The following is a 17,940-nucleotide window of genomic DNA, read 5'->3' as shown; positions in this document are numbered from 1 at the left end:
AAATGCTTTAAACATCTTCTTATTGTCGCTATTTTATTTACAATGATATATTTTTAAAATCACGTGACTGCGATTTAGGTTGTGTTAACCAATGATTACTGATTGTCTAATAACTAAAGGTATTTAGCCTAAAATACGAACAAACAGTACAATAAACTAATGCCGGAAACTAAATGTTACTCGTTTCACGAGCATCCTATCAGTTGATCACAGAGAAGACTGGCTGATGTGTAACAAAACTCAAGCTAGTGGACAATCTATGTACCTAGTGACATTAATAGCTGATATTTACATTTTTTAGTATTTGGCAGGTCACATATATACGTAAGTCTTTTGATCAGTCCTCAAGGAATTGGTGTTTACTTTATTTAAAAAGTACTTCAGTTAAATACTATTTTCAAAAAACTCTTTTCTCATCTTGCTACAGTTGTATTGGTCTGTATTGTCACAATTTAACATGGTTTTCATAGGATTACGGATCATCGCTACGCTTGCCCAATCGTGGACGTTCAACTTTTTATAAACGCGGCAAATATCTCTTAGGGTCCATTTTTTTCATACTCTTGATAGCTAGTGTAAACGGTTGTCTTCTCCAACGCGCTATCCAGATAAAATGAATCGCACATCTGTCTTGATTTAATAAAAGGTGGCTACAGTCTGGCTGTCAAGAAAATTGAATGGGGTTGAGATTTTTTTTTTTCTTTTTTTTTTTTTTTTCTTTTAAGGACATGGGAGATTATTTGGCTTACTTTCAGTGGAAATGAAGTGCTTTCAATTTTATACTCATGGCTTTTATCCCTTCTACCTACCTACCCCCCCCCCCCCTTCCATTTACTTTTGGTTAGTTTACCCAGGCTCCAACTCGCCATATCTACCGAACTTTGAATTCTAATGGCGCGCGCTGACTTGTAGAACAGAGGTGATCTAGTTTTTCATTTTGCTGTCTAAAGGAAGTTTGCCGGAGGACATCATTAAGTCCTATGAAGGTGGAAGTCTAACGATTTGCAAGTTTTGCGTCGGCTGTTATTGTACCTTAGAACAAAGCTTTAACGGGTTGAACTCTTGACTCGGTACAGTTTTGCTAGGTACAAATAGCGTTGTGCTTGCTTTAGACGGCAAAGGTCTTCAGCCACATCAACTAGGACTCGGAACTAGACTTTAGGGCTGATTTGAAGGCGGTCATGGCGATATTCGGCTTGAACTCTTCCTTGGCTGGAGACTTAGAAAAATTCTGTTGTAATGTCCGGGGGTATTGGTTCCCTTTATAACGATTTTTTCCACATCCGGGGTATTACATTGTGAATAAGATGGAAAGGTTGCAAAGAGCGCAGCTGATGGTCGAAAGGAAATCACTTCAAACCCTTATGTGAGTAGAATTCTCTTCATTTGATGATTATTTTGCCGTTTGGCTAAGCTAGCAATCAGAGCGGCCTGTGATTCGATAGTCAGCAGCAATTCGATATGCGGGGTTTCCGGCCGTGAATTGACATGAACTATGACCGAATGGTCTCGCTGAGTCATGAATTATTTAGTTATTTTAATCCCGAATTCGTTGTAAATGAAGCGATCGTCGATGTAAAATGCTTTCTGATAGTTCATTTTAGACCATGCATGGATTTAGAAAGCTTTAGTCCATCTCTCGCTCCGGCGCTTTAAAAATTTGTTTTCATTTGATGTTATTTCATGTTGTAAACAAGTTAATTAAATTGGTAGAATTCACTGGATTTGAACAAAATGCCGTAAATGCAGTCTTTTTGGTTCATAAAGAGATTTATTAGAGTAATTTACGTTGAACATGAGCTACAACTAGTCGATTCAGGCAAAGCTTCTTGCAAAAATATGTCTTTAGAACTAGAGCTGTGTCAAAATCTTTAGACACCTTTTATTAAATCAAGACAGACATTCAATCCGCCGAATAGTTAAGATTTTCTATCCGAGCCCTTAGCGCGCTAAGAAATTTTAGCAGCCTTTTCAGTGTTTGAAACTGATAAAATCTTATTGTCCAAACTAGTTCTGTACAAATGCAGGAGTAACTATTAACCTCGTTCATTCTGTTCATTAATGGACCTCGATTTCCTCTTGCTTCACATAAAAATGTTAGAAAAAGAACACCACATCTGAACCGAACAAGCTTGCTCGATGACAATTTTAATTTATCTGGGACGACCCTCTGGGACCGGTTTCTAATTCCCTCGCGATCGCAAGCGATCATATGAAAACCAGGTTAAAGGTATTTTAACCTTGAAAACGAACTCACTTAACTCGCTAACAACAGTTGCTTTGCATATTATACAAGAAAACAATACATACATGAATTCGAAAATGTGAGTCACCAGTATGCTGGTAATTGTTCTCAGAAAACAGTCACTTGCTATCCTTCAAAATAGATCTTTCTGATCTTGTTTTTGACTAGCACTATTCCTTTGATTCACTGCTATCTTTAGTCCAGTCCCTGAACTCTCTCTTCCGCGCCTTATATAGGGGCTGAACCCAGGCGCGCGAAGAGAGAGTCCAGGATAACTTGCATGCGCATGCGCCAGTTTTTCCCCCAAAATTGGGGGAAAAACCATATTTGGCAGCACTTTTAAAACGCGCGCGCTCAGATGACGAGTTCAACTACGCGACCGTGTACTAAAGCTGGATCACCGGAATAACTTTAAAAAGCCTAGTTTTCCAGTTAGTGTCTACTAAAAGCTAACGGCCAAAACACAAATCGCTATCCGTCAACTACTCCTCGTTTTGTAGCTGTTTATTGAATTGGTTTTGAATTCAATTGAGCACTGTTTTTTTTTTCTTGCATTTATTCGCGCGCTTGGTCGCGTAGTTGAATTCGTCATTTGAGCGAGCATTTTTAACCAAGCGCGCGCGTCCCAAGCAAATGACGCCACACTCCTCGTTTCTGATTGGTCCGTTCTAAGCATGCGCATGCAAGTTATCCTGGACTCTCTTTTAAGGACTCTCTCTTTGCGCGCCTGGGTTTAACCCCTGTAAAGGGCGCGCGGAAGAGAGAGTTCAGGGACTGGACTATGCTATCTTCAGCTTGTAAATAAGCCAAAACGTCCTTTTAGTACAATCATCATTATTTTTTCATTTGGTTAAGCTCCTTGAAGTTACGTTTAACCAAGCCTTTGTATCATTCCAGTAATTCCTTGTTTTTTGATTTCACTGCGTATCAGACGTATAAGCTCAACACATTTCAACAGATCAGAGATCAGGACAGATTAACGGCAACGGGAAAATCGTGAAATTAATTACACTCTTGTTTACTTTTTCCCTGGAATCGCGAACATTAATAATCGCGAAATACAGCTCCCGAATTTTCGCGAAGTACGCGCGAAAATTAGTAAGAATAAGGTACTTAAAGAGAGTAAAAAAAAACAAATTGGTGAACGCATACTGCGGAAGATCAAATGACGATCAACAAACAGAGCGCGGAAAAAATACGTTACAATAAACTCGGCGGCAATGAGTAATGACCAAATGAAGAACGGAAATTCAGATCAATTCAGTATTAACAACAAAATTGCTTGAATAGAATATTTAAGGACGCTTTCAGTTGGTCCCTTTACCCTTAAAAAATAGCATACTTGCATTTTCAATACAAAAACAAATCTTATTACGTAGCCAACCTTGCTTTTTCTCTTGTAGTTACTCAGTTTTGTTTTGATAACATACCGCTATCAACTTAGATTTTGCTAAAGTGCCGGCGTTATGTTTTTTCAACACAGTTAATTAGCCAATTACAGTTTAGTTCAATCAAATTCAAATTTAAAGCTGTTACTGTAAATTGGGAATGGAAAAAGTAAAGAGAATTTTAACTTGAAATCCTTTATAGCGAAAAAAGAAAAAAACAACACTCAAAAATGAAAAATGTTGAAATAAAAGCAAAAGAGTTACAATGATTTGAAAATAAATTTACCATAACTTACAAATTACTAAGAAAATGTCTGGATGGATGAGGGGTCACTTGTTTTCTGTTCACTTCTGAATTTTTTCTACCATAACGTTCATGGAAGGGTACCGCAATCCCAAAAAGCTGCGCCAAAATTCGGGCGACGAATATCCCTTGGACTTAGCCTTGTCCTTTTTATCGTCCATCTCGGCAAACGCCTTTAACGCTGTCCCAAAGGAAGGTCGACGTTCCTCGAGCAAATCAATGTAGTCCGCTTGCTGTGGCGAAGGCAAAATATCATTAATCATTTTGCCGTGAAACGCGGAAGAAACGTTGTGGATCGTTTCTTCAACAAGAAATGTAGATTCATCGGCACATGCGTTTGTTTGCGGGAAGGAAAACGAAGGCGCGTTGTGTTGCATGCGTCCCATGATGTTCTCGAGCCTTGTTTGAGAAACAAACTGATTTCGAGCAACAAGCGGGCGGGAGTCGATGGGTGGCAGGAACGGCGGAAGTTTTTCACATACTTGCTCGCGGTTTTGGGCGAGGGAAGATTTTCCTCCCAGCTAACGTCGTCCCACATTAGCCAAAAACAGTCAATCTCTTCAAATATGTCATCTACCTGTTGAAGGGTGATTTGTTCTTGGTTCATCTTGGCTTGCTTGGCTTGGCTTTCCATCCCAGCGAGTAACTGAAAAAATTTCATCACAGCGGAGTAATAATACGATGGAATTACATTGGACTGGAATTACGAAAGCCAAGTCTTTTGGTTAGAAATACTAGGCCATGAACGCCCAATCGGAATTTCATATTCATAATATACATCTCAGTTTTTCCACTACAGTGACGTAAAAGAATTTAAAAGGTGTGAGTGACGTACGCCTGACGTCAGTTGACTTCGAGGTCCTGACTCTCGTGCCCAGAGCTACTCGTTTTTTAAAAGAAAGGAAATGGATATGAAACTAGAATGGGTCTTGATGGTTGTGAGCATGCACATACGTAGTTCCCACCAAATGTAGCTTTGTTTTAAAATTTTACATTTCTTCTACTTTTAAACGAAAATTAAAGACAATGCCTGAGCTAATACAATAATACCTGTCTCGATTGTGCTCGTAAAATGCTGTAAAGTTGCTCACTGGAACGCCAAAAAGTTGCTAAAAAAATTGCCAAAAATTCAAAAAAGTCGCTACCTAAATTTCTTCTTTCTATATAAACGTTAATTAAAAGCTTTATTTTTCGTTCTTCACAATAATTGCTAACATTGGTCAAGAAGTATAGCTTGAAACTTAGCTTTAAAGAGTTGCTCGCAAATATGGGCATGAGCAATCTCGTCCCCAGAGGCCGCGATCCTTTCAGGGTCGGCACCAAGAATCGAGGCCTCTGGGCTTGACTGCAAGTTCCCTCCCCCCCCTCCCCCCCACCAAAAAAACGGCCAAACCAGATTGGCTGTTGAAAACTTGTTTATATCATCCACAATCTCCGGCGCACGCGCACAATCAAACCCGAACCGGTTTTTAAATCGCCCAAAGCCGTTGCGCCTCCCGACCGCTGGTAAAGGGGGATGCGGGCTCTGGGAACAAGATTGGTGCATGCGTGAACTGCCCTCGCGACTCCAATAGAAAGTAGAATGCGCGCTAAACTGCTTTCAAGGAGGAGAAAGAAGAAAGGCAATCCACCACCCTCTCACCCCCCTCCCTCCCTGCCTAGCCTCACGTTTACCCCTCCCCGCCTCACGTTCATCCCTCCCCGCCTCACGTTCATCCCTCCCCGCCTCACGTTCATCCCTCCCCGCCTCACGTTCATCCCTCCCCGCCTCACGTTCATCCTAGCCATAAAGCTTACAGGCCACAACAAAAGTAAATGCATGTAAACGTTTTGCTTCAGCCAAACAGTTACAAAATCAAATCCAATCGTGAATTTCTCGCGCTCGCCAGGGCCGGGTTGTAAAATTTGATTGGTTGGCCAGATTAAATAAGTATGATAACCGGAAACGGAAGTCAGTGCCCTGCTCAAACGTGAGTCCAGCCCGCAGGAACATACACTCTACTAAATCTTTGTAATAATTATATGCAGGTGACGGTCTCCGTTAGCGTTGCGGATTGCTTGTTACTTGCGCGCGCAAAACAAAGAGTTGAAACAACGAATTTTTTTGTTTAACTGGTTTGCAAATTTACAAACAAATAATATCTCCCCACCCCTTCCCCCCGCCCTGCCTCAAAGAAGTTTCAGTGTAAGAACTTTCTTCTGTTTAGTCTGCATGATTTTTCTGTGTCCCCCCCCCCCAAAAAAAAAAAAACCTCTCTTACACTTGTTGAAAACAACTACAGTTTTACTTTGAACTAAAAGGAAACAAAAATAGCCAAATTCAATGCTTTATGAGAATTAAGGAGTCATACTTGCATCACAGTTAAGTCTAGATGTTTTACTTTATTTGTACCAATTCAATGTTTCTCGCCGTCTCCCTCAAATGGAGACAATATTAATTTCATATGTGACGTATATCAAATGTATGTAAACGTTATAAATGCCAATAATTATTATAACTTGTTTGCAAAGTGAAGCAAACAAGGTGGGGGGGGGGGGGGGAATGGAAATGAGACACTCTACCCATTTCTGCCCCAGTCCTACTCGTTTGTGCCTGCAGCCCAGGTTAGCCATCAAGCACGACAACAAAAAATGCACAGCCTTGCAAAAAATATCATAAAGAAATTTGTTCTTTCTTAGTGTTTCAAGACAGAGAAAAAAAAAAGTTAATTATTGGCATGACTGTATTATTGAGATTTTTTCTTCTGACTTTCTCAATTTCTTGCAGATTTCAGTTTCTTCGCTAGAATTTTCAGCTTATGTACTACTTCAGATGGTAAATTTGGCCAATTAGAGGAGACAATGTCTTTTTAGCTAAGATGTTAGCTAACTAAACAGTTTCAACACCAAAACCATTTACAGGCTACTACCAAAATAAAACAGCTTATACAGTAGACCACATTATTTTATGACTGCCATTGTGCAGTAAGTTTGGTTTTGAGTTTGAAGTTTCGTCCACTAATTAACCTTAGGTTCGTTACAATACCAACATTAACCAAACAGACTACCCAATAAACGGGGTCTTATTAAGTCAAAACTGATTTTCGATTCTTGAAACAAGAATGCATGCCGATCTTTGATGATTCATGTAGGTACCTCTGGGCCAGGTTGTTCGAAAGCCAATTAGCACTAACCCAGGATTAATTTAAAAGTTGATCGAGGGTTCAATCTCTCCTGTATAAAATTGTTTTCATTGTTTATGTTCTGTGGAGTTTGGGACTAGTAGATGTCTAAACTGAAGGACAAAAAATACAAACAGAAATCCTCACTGAAAAGTAACAAGGCTGAAATCAAAATTGACTCTAATCCTGGATTAGCTTAATCGTACTTTGAACAACCTCGCCCTGATGGCTGTATACCAATTTAACACCATGGATGACGAATTACTGTCTAACTTCACATGGTAATATCACTGTTGATGTGTACTTTCAAATGTGAAAATAAACATAACATCAAAACAAATGTTGTAAACTGACCTTAAAACAAATCAAATTAATTGTGTCATCCAAAGTAGATGATGTCATGGAAAAATAAATTAAAATACCAACATAAACAAAACAAAACTCATAACATCTGAAGCATAATGTGAGGTGAAGCCTTCAAACAGAGACATAAATGTCTTCCATGGGATTAAAATGAAAACAACAGCAACTTGTAACTACTAGAGGCAGCCAGTAAAACTGAATTCCAGATGAGATTCTGTACAGAACAAGTACAGGCGTTTGCAACAACAAAAAACCAACAAAGACAGACCAAGGCATACAAAACAAATGATGTTTTGAGTACACATAAGAACTTTTGAACACCTGACAGCAGTAATAGGTGATATCAATCTCAATTCAACAATAATAAAGTGCAGCTATTTGAACCAGGCCATTTGGACAACGATAATCAAGCCACCTTGCAGAATTGAAGTAGAAAATTTTAGTTTCAACTTGGTGTTAAGCTAAAATTGTCTATTCAGTATTTCTGCTCTGCAAAGTGATTGGTTTTCATTGTCCCAGTGGCTTCAGTTACATGTATATAAGTTGCTAGACTAAGAGCAGTCCCTTTTTTTAGTCCATTGAGCGTGAAGTGACAAAGAGTGCTTGCAAGTGGGAAATGGTTGCGAGAAATGATTTCCCATGACCATTTTTACACTTGCACTTTTTTGGGGGCTTCACACTCGCAGACTAAGGAAAAAGAGGAACTGCTCATAGTGTAGTTAGTTGCACTGTTAGCGTTGCAATTTTCAGTTAAAGTAACTTGTCATGCAGCAGATTAAAAGCAAAGTGCTGTAGCAGAAAGACTTCTAATAAGTTCCTAATTTACCGGTAAGAACCCTACTTACTGATAAAGCCAGATATTGATGGCCATGATGTCTGATCTTCAGATTAATGGGATTTTACCATGCCAAAATAGATTGGTGTAATTGCACAGAAAACCTTGTAATAGTTGACAAATTTGGACCAATGCTCTTTATCGATACACTTTAAATTCAAGTTGCAATCTGATCTTGAATGAAAAGGTGAAAATTACAAAATAGAGCATTTGCAGAAAATAAGTGATAGCTATACAGAGACTCAATGTTAAAGGCTGCACAACAAGTTACTGTTAGTAAGTAAATAATTCCAGTGTACTGGCACCTTTAAGATAATACTATGGATAAATCTTTGTTGCATCAAGTTGTCTCAAGAAGCTGTTATCAATGCTGCTTTGCGGCAATAACGTTAAAATGTTTGATGTCGCGTGGAGAAACCAGGGCTTTGCACGTTGGCATTCTTGATTGTTATGTAGTAATAATATTATTATTTATTTGATGCTATACAATCTTGATATCTTGCTCAAAGAGAACTTGTCGCAAAAGATGCATTGGAAGTGGCAATTTCACTGCATTTTTTGTTTTGTCTGGTTCAAGATAGTTTCTGATTGCAGCTGAACACTGCAGTTGCAGTGATCTCGGTCTACCTCGGATGTTTTCCATCCAGTCTCGAAGTCTTGAATCAGTCACAAATCTTTCAGCCGTAAGTCCAAGGCAATTTTTAGTCCATAAATTGGCATTAGCCTGTATAAGTCTCTTGATACACATTGTATGACTGTGTCTTGCAGCCAGATGCAGCGGCGTGTCATTGTAAGAAGTCCCTTGAGTGACGCACACAGTTTTAGCATTCACGTCTCCACCATATCTGTTGAACAAATTCAAAGTTAGAAAAACCTTAAGTTTGCACATCAAGATAGCAGCAACAGAAAAATATCACAAACATTCAAATGCTCCCCTTTACCCATAGTAAATGATACTAGATGCCCATAGTACAGTAGATGATTTATTTTAAACAATATTTTGAATCTGACACCCCAGACAACTTCAGAGAAAAGGTTTTCTGAGGTTAACCATTTAGAAGGTTCTTGTCAGAGAAGTCACTTGTCAGGTCTACAGCAAATTAAAACAAAAGAAAAAAATAAACTCAATGAAGTTCTTGATACATTTTTTTGGCAATTTTCAGGTGTTGCATTACCTTGGCAATGATCTATACGGAGTCGTTCAACTTACAAAAATGCACTTTATGTACTGGCAACAGGATTTTTTTTAAAGTCTTGTTACACATGCAAAAAAAAATATTCATTTGTTAGGTCAATCGACAAAGGCTTAAACAGTGACCATTTTGGAAAAAGGCTACCTGGACCTTCGACATTAATTACTTTTTCAAGGTCAGTAGGTCTGTGACATTTTTTTCATTTACATTTACCAATTGATGAATTTAACTTAACAAACAAATCAGTTTCTTACTTTTGGAAAACACATCACAGACTGGGACCTCACCAGTACTGGTTTTCATTTAACTTTATAACACCCCTGTGCAGTGTACATAACACAATTATGATGGATTATATGCTTTGCGCATAAATAAAAATAAAAATTTTATTCTGCCAGCTACTCAACACAAGAGGAAAAACTAATAAACATATTTTATTTAATTAAATTTTTACTGTTTGATGATTCCAGTGATGAAAATAATTACACAAATTAAATGTTTTCAAAGGATCAGAGAATGCCTTGGTGACAGCATTGAAATGACATTAATTTTTTAGTCTGCCTTGAGTGAAAAAGAAAAAAACCTCAGAGTATGTGTACATGAAAATGTTTGCATAATGTAAACAGGACTCCAACCTTAAGAGAAATTTTCATCACCAATAGCACAGAAATTTATAAGAGGGATATACAGAATCTGTTATTTTACTAAACTGATGGTCCAGGAACATTTTGTCAATAAACTCTTGCTTTGTAATCACCTTTTTCAGCTGTATTTTCATTGTTGCCAGCTATTAGGGGTGACTATTGAGGTCATTTTGCCTACAGTGATTGTATTGCAACAGTTCAGTTACTATTGCCATAGCAGTGAGACTATTGTGATAGTTGAATGCTGATAAGACCCTGGAAATGACTGAAGTTTGTTTTTATGACTCATTGTTCCTGGATTCTAAAACAATGAACAGAAAGGACAGCAGAGAACAAGAGAGGCATCATTTGAAAAACTATAATTGAAACTATATTGTAACCATCGTTACACTCCTGCCAGCTATGAATTTAATCCTTTCCTGTAACCAGTGTTCTCCTATGTTTGAGCAGTGTTAGGCAATATTTGCCAAGTACTAACTTTAGGCTATCTTCGATTACATGAAATCAAAGTCTTCACAATGCTTTTTTAAAATGTCTTCATCCCTTCCCTTGCACGTTTGAAATGAATATTTTACAATTCTACATTATAGTTAGTTAGGGGATGTACTGTTTTATTAAACTGCTCGAGGTGTAAAATAAATGGAATTTTATTTTGTCTGGAGTAACACAGTGATAAATAAAGGTTATTCATAACAGCCGTGGATTAATATCAGCTGACTTAACCACAGTCTCAAGAGCATGTTGTTGTTAAAGTGCCATGTTTCATTGTTTTGTCCCTGAAAGGCATTTCAACGACGTCACCCCTGGTTGACATGGCTCCCAGATTAAAACAAAAATGATTTCCTACTTTATGTAAATAAAGCCATTAGTCTGGTTTAATAAAAGCTTAACTTTAAACCTGGTGGGAAAATTTTTGATTAAATCTCAAGTATGGAAGTTACACCAAGACAACAATGTTTACAAAGAGGTTGTATTATTTGATTTGTAAGTTGAGCACTTTGTAAAAACAATCCTACTTTGAAAAAAATATTCACCCTCTTGAGGTTTGAGAATTATGTGATATGCAAGGTGTTGTCAGTTTGACTGGGTACATTAAACAGTTCTTACTGCTCATAAGAAAATAACAAATGAAGATACATGTACCTGTGCATGTAGTTATTGTAAAGTGATACTTTTTAACCCTTAAACTCCAAAGGAAAACCACAAGTACATTATTGTTGTTCAAAGTTTATAGTCTGTGGTTTAAACTCAAGTGTGTCCATTCGTAACACTATTAATCAGTACTTTCTGCCGTGCTGTGTGCTGTATGTCTTTCACAGTGAAATTTTGCATTTTCTTTTTTCAGTTCAGAACTTCAGAACATTTGTTATTGAGTGAAAGGGTTGAAAAATACTGAAGCAATGTAAACATTAAGAGGATTACATACCCCGCATGCCTGAACTCAAGGATATTATTTGCTTAATACTGACAGAGAAGTTGAATCATGCATGTTTTGTACGACGTTGCATTACAGAGTATCTAGCAGTTTTTTAAAAAAATTATTCTTTAATTACAGTTTTTCCACCCTTTTAAGCCTACATGTAATGAAAAACGTTGTATAATCTTTTCATAAGCACCAAATTTGGAGATGTAAATTTTAGCAAAATGCATCTTTAGAGCTAAATTAAAATTTCCCTGACCAAATAAATTCAAAATGTTAGCTATAGTAGCGGCTTCCACCCTCCGCTTCTAAAAGAGACATGGCTGAGATCACATTGTCCTGAAATGTTTCTTCCATCCCTAAATGGCATTAAATCTGGGTGCTATTAATTCAATTTTCCCTGACTTTTCCCTGACCATTTCCTGACCTGTAGCAGCCCTGTGATTGGATTGAACCTATTAATTTATTCCTGCAGAAAAAGGGACCAGAGCAACAACGTCCCGATAAATCAAGAAGTTCAAACAATGAAGAGTTCAACTGCACAGAAAACTAGAAGAGTTTTCCTTGAGTAGCAAAACTTGCTCTTGAAGAGTGTCTTAGTATAAACAAAATACAAGAGGAATTGAAATCTTATAGAAAACCTATAGCTAGCTACTCAGGAAAGTAAGATTTATATTTACTGGCCATAGAGCAATAGTGTGATAATTCTTCTTTACTACAGAAAAAGCTTAAGTTAACTTCAAAGGAATTTTGATAGAAAGAGGCTGACAGTTGTAGACAAATTTGTCATCGCACCCACATAATTAATGGGTCTATTAATTGCAAGACACACTAAACAGACCAACCTATAATGAGATTTGTAGCTTCTTACGGCTCTTGTTTAATCAAGAAGGAAGTGCAGTAAAAATTAAAATAAATATAATTATGTGTCGGCAGGTGGTACAATGTTAAAAATGTTAAAAATAATTCAGTTTGTTAGCAGTTTTTAAATGACGATGATCCAGTTTTCACTGCATTTTTCAGTGGGAAACTTGCATTTTTGTAAAAAAAAAAATGAATCCTCAAATGTTGAAATGTTCAAGGGTATTGAGAACAGTTTCCTGATAACAATTAATGAAAGTATTAAGAACATGACGGAGAGAAGACTTGAATGCTTGCCAACTAATGCTATAAATACACCAAAAATTTTCCGCAAATCTTGTGAATGTACACGGGTTACCACCAGACATTTTGTGATCTCTAGGAATGAATATTTGATTGTTTGAAGAGCTTTGATGACAAGAGCTAAAATTTCAAAATTTACCTGATTAGAGCTTCTACACAAGATGTACGTCCATACAGTGCTGCGGAGTGCATTGCTGTCCATCCTTCCGCTGTCTTGGAATTGACATCAGCACCTTGTCTGAGAAGAGCCTCTAAGCATGCTAAATGTCCATATTCCGCTGCGTGATGAAGGGGGACTTGAAGTATCTAAATCAAGACAGTAAAATAATACAAGTTAGGTCTGTGTCAAGCCAAGTAGTTCATACCACCAGACCTTATCCCAGTAACTACTGTAGCATTAAGCAACTAGGAGTATTTCTACTCCCCTGGATGGGATACTTGTCCATCACCGGGTCACCCCCAGCATTAATTTACCAGTAGCCATTTATACACCTGGGTGGAGAGAGGCACTATGAGAGTAAAGTGCCTTGCTCAAGAACACGTCACAGTTACCCAGGAACCTGGACTGGTGGATCTGGAGTCCAGCATGCTCACCATTAGGTCACCGCATCTCCCATAAAAATATGTTGTTACTATTTTATTGATTTCATTCCAATTCCTTATACCGTGGCCTGTGATTAGTCATTTTGAACTGGATAACTCCCACATCTGTAGAATGAAGTAACGTGAAGAGTTCTAACTCCCATCTCTATAGGATGCTAGTCTGTCACAAGTCACCCTCCCTCCCTACCTCCCACCCTGCGTCCCTTCCTATCACTTCCTCCCAGACAATGATTTTCACATTATTATTCCAATTTGCCAACTAAGGGGAAGTTTATACTAAGATATACATCAAGTTTGTTAAGTCGACAGATTAAAGGCACTGCAATAAAGTATAAAGGGCTATACTAAAATCAAATAAATCCATTGTTGCGTATGCAACCGCAAAAGGGTTCTAATCACTATGCTTAAGAGCAGTGACCCTTATACACAGAAATGACCTAACATACCAAACTGTTACAAGTCCCCTATAAAGATATGACTGTAATTTGTTTGCAAAGTACATTATACAATGACTGCAATGAGAAATGGCTTTTCCAAAAGTAGTCAACCAAGATCTTCCAAGATGTAAATAAAAAGCAATAAGTATTTTGAAATAAAAAATTACATTCAAACTGCACTACAAAAATAACATGACGATAGCCTATGGTACCAGCTAGAGTATAACTAGATGAATTCTTAAGATTATTACATGTACGGAACTCTTAACTAAGGAATTTATTAAACCAATCAATATGATTTGATGAAAAGCCAAAATGTTAAGTTTCAAATTATATGTCATTGTCCTCTTTAAATTGGATAGCCAAGTTTATACTTTGAAATTACAAAACACAGATATTTTGTCTCTACCATTTACCTAAGGGACAACTGCTGTTTCGTGTTACGACCAAACAGTCTAAAACTGTCAAAAAACAGACAATCACTTGATAATATTTTTTCCTCTGTACAGCTGATCAGACTAAACATTGCATACTGTTTTCCACTCATTAGCGACATTTTGCATAATAAATGCCGGTTATTTTAAGATCACCTTAACATTTTACTATAGAAACCACAAAGATCCTGCTAAAATGTTGGCAATAAAAATTATTGTAAAACACAAGACGTGATTGGTTAATTTAATATTTATAGACAATTATTACCAGGTTATATTTTCAATTACAAATTCTAAAGTTATTTTCATATGAAATTGACACAATTGTATTTAAAAGAATTTCCATGTGTTATGAGTTGTTATTCACACCAGAGCGTCAAAACAGTGAAATTAAAACAGGAAAACAGAGAATAAGCTTGAAAGGACAGAAATGGTTAAGACATCTCCATAACGATCAATTGCTCCTGTGTCAACTTCTAAACAAAGTTAATTTCTTAGCATGAGAAGGTGTTTGTGGCAATTAACTCATTGTGTTAAGCGAGTCAGAGAATTAATTTCACCCCAGGGAGGTTTAAGCAGGTTAGTTTAATCAAGGAGAAATGATCACAAGTGCTTTTTTCACCTCCAGCAATGATATACTCTAAGAGTTTTGAAGAGGGGATGCGAAACCAAGCAACTTTGCCATGAAAGAAATTACATAATTTCTCGTTTTAATTCACCTGCTAGACTAGGCAGATGGTTCTAGCAAAAGCCCACCCCAAACTGACTAAAAAATGCAAATTTGTCGTCTTTGTGGCACATGGTCGGAATTAAATACCGTGAAAAATTCTTATTAAAGCAGAAAGAAGATGCTTACAGAACAAGCCAATCTCATTTGAGTTTGGTATATCCCAGAAGCAATATAGCACCAGCAAAAGATAAGACCTTAGTAAAAGCTGTTAAGCACCCTAAAATATTACATGTAAAACCCTTTTCAGTTGGTGAATGGTAGCTGCAGTGAATATGATAAAGCATATGTGTATGTCCTCAGGGCTGAAACACTAAACTGAATTTTTGCAAGATCGTGATTACCTTTCAATATTCGAATAACATAACACCTTGTTACTAAATTTGAGCCTTCAGACATTGGTATAAGTAATATGGTAAAGGTTTAAAAGTTAGGTCAAGCAGTCTGGGGGGCTACATTTTTGGCATAATTTGGACGTTCTTTCTGATAAGGGACTCATATACCATGGCAGTACAATTTATTATCTGCTATTAGATAACAATCTAGCCATCCTTTTGTGATGCATGAAAAAAATCGCGTTCTAGCTTCGTCTAGCTTCTACTTCAATCAAATTCTGGTCCTTTATAACGAAGAGAAACAAAAATATCTGTAATCTACACCAAAGTGCCCGAAATAGGGAATATCGACGGAAGAGAAATGACAAATCTTGGTCCTTCAATGCACTTGTGATAACCACTGCATCTTTAGAAACGTGAACAACTGCCAGTAATATAACACACAACCCCACCTTACGACATTCCTTGGTATCAGAACACTTAAAAAAAACTTCTATGTTTTTCGGTAAAATCCGCGCAAAATCTCGATCTTCAAACAGTACACGCGAAAACAACATAAATGTACATTTCAAATCCACTTTGGCCAAGTAAATTAAAACCAGATGCCGATGAAAGAAGTCCAAGATTCAACAGAATACAATTGGCCCGTAGCCATTAATCAAAAAATGACATAAATTGTGAATACTGAAGGAAAAGCTATAAATTGTGAGTATAAATAACAGCTACTGTTACGTTCTTCGAATCGGTTGTGTTGATTTCAGCCAGACAAAATGAATTTTATCAAAATAAACATTGGCCCAGAGGTACGTCTACGCTTCCAGATGCTGAACGCAGCTCCGTAAAATTCTCCGCCGTAAATGAGTCGAGAGAAAATAATCCAAAGCCTATTATAAGTTTTTCGCGGTATGAAGATATGTGAAGGATTATATTTAGTACAGCTTGTCACAGAATACAATGAAACTCCAATATGCACAGACATTATGGAGACAGATTTTTGTCTTTACGACTTCCAGACTCGAAATACGATAAATGAAAATCCAACAGCTCTCGAAAATAACAGAGTGTTTCCCATTTAGAAATAGCATAAAAGATTTCAACACGACGCCAAAAAAGAAACGCAATACCACTCGGTCAAAAAATTAATTACAACATGTCAATGTTGTTTTGAATAAGCGATTTAAGCCTGTGGGGCGAGATGTGCGAGTTAAAAAAAGAAAAAGTCGCTCGTTCCATGTTTTTCGCCTGCTGAGGAGGCCGAATACCACGAGAATTTTCTGTCTCCTGCGGGGAATACGACCTTTTTAAAACGTAAACAGAACTTCTGTAACTGCAATTAAAATTATAGGGTTACGAGATTACGGCCATCTCGGAACTGTTCAATCACGGTTAAGCGGCGCTTCACATATGCTCGTTCGATTGTCACTTCTACAACGCGAAAGTCTGTGTTTTTCGCTCTAAGATCAACCCAGCAGTTTAGAATCCCCCCTATTGTAATGATGTAAAGATTCTTTGAAACTGCTTCATATCGGTAAAAAACATGTCCTCCTTTTAAAATTTATAGCTTTCACAGTCTCCCCCCAACTGAGAGGCTCGAACACAAAAAAAAATATCAGTGAGCTAATAAACATGGGGCAGCATGCAGATTCGATACTCTGCAAGAACTAACAACTACAATAAAATCACGACGAATCAATGAACAGCCAAACGCTTAAGAACCGCTAAGCTGGTATTTCTTACCCTCCAAGATGGTACTAAAGGTGGATCAACTTCTGCGTTGTACAGTAGTAGAAGCTCAACGCACATTGTATGTCCATGCCGAACGGCCGTGTGCAAAGGTCTCCAACCACCATTTGCGGTTGCATTTACATTAGCCCCATGTTGTAAAAGGACTTCTAAACAATCTCTGTGTCCATTTCTTGCTGCATAATGCAGAGCAGTCCACTGACTCCTAGTCGCAGCATTCACGTCAGCGCCATGATTTAAAAGCGCTGTTAAACAATCCACAAATCCTTGTTCGGCTGCTTCGTGTAATGGTGTGAGTCCATCGTAAGTCGCTATATTTACATTCGCTCGATAGTTTAGTAAAATTTCCACGCATTTGAACTGGCCGTGTCTGACGGCTTCGTGTAGTGCGGTCTTGCCGTATTTATGACATCCATCGATATTCACCCCTAGCTTGAGCAGCTCGCGTAAATCTTTCTTGGACCCTTTGTACGCAGCTCGTTTCAATCTACAAACCAGAACTTCGGGGCTTACTTCGAGCTGTTCTCTTTTCGAGCAAGGCGCGTTGCCCATCGTTTCCTTTCACATACGTGATGGAGAAGAAAAGGCTTCCCTCTATAAGCAGAGACGTCTTGTCTGCCCAAGAGACGGAGTTGTTGGCGAGCTTTTTTCATGGGAGTACGGTGAGGCTGCGTATTGAAATCTCATGGGAGGGGGGACGGGTAGCAACTTTGTAAAAAATAAACGTAAATGTATCTACTCACATGCGTGAGAAGTTGACCAATATTAAGTTTAAAATGTTTTTCAATTTTTTTACTCTAAATTTAATTTGAAGTCAGTGGGAATTTCTTTATTCAGAGAGTTTTAACTAACTTTTCTTTCGGTAGGGTGCCATTGTCCTTGGTGGGAGACCTTGACTAATGAGTTTTTGTTATGGACGGGGAGGGTGAGGTTTCTGATAGAAG

The 17,940-nt window shown here is 37.8% G+C and overlaps 1 protein-coding gene across 1 annotated transcript in view; it reads right to left on the bottom strand.

The window, feature by feature from the left end:
- The window catches only part of LOC144653237 (uncharacterized), an 80,881-nt gene extending 63,134 nt beyond the window's left edge, over positions 1-17,747 (bottom strand). Inside the window, exons 1-3 of the mRNA XM_078513185.1 lie at positions 16,991-17,747; positions 12,857-13,023; positions 7,763-9,141 (exon numbers count right to left, since the gene is read on the bottom strand). Of these exons, the coding sequence (XP_078369311.1) occupies positions 8,778-9,141; positions 12,857-13,023; positions 16,991-17,548 (1,089 nt within the window). The 5' untranslated portion in view covers positions 17,549-17,747 and the 3' untranslated portion in view covers positions 7,763-8,777. The remainder of the gene's footprint in view (positions 1-7,762; positions 9,142-12,856; positions 13,024-16,990) is intronic.
- Between the last annotated feature and the right edge of the window lie 193 nt (positions 17,748-17,940).

This window comes from Oculina patagonica, chromosome 5, assembly GCF_052425735.1.
Source record: "Oculina patagonica isolate OP01 chromosome 5, crgOcupat, whole genome shotgun sequence".
NCBI lineage: Eukaryota > Metazoa > Cnidaria > Anthozoa > Scleractinia > Oculinidae > Oculina > Oculina patagonica.
Note: the sequence above shows the minus strand (reverse complement) of the source record. Positions and strands in the feature narration are given on the sequence as shown.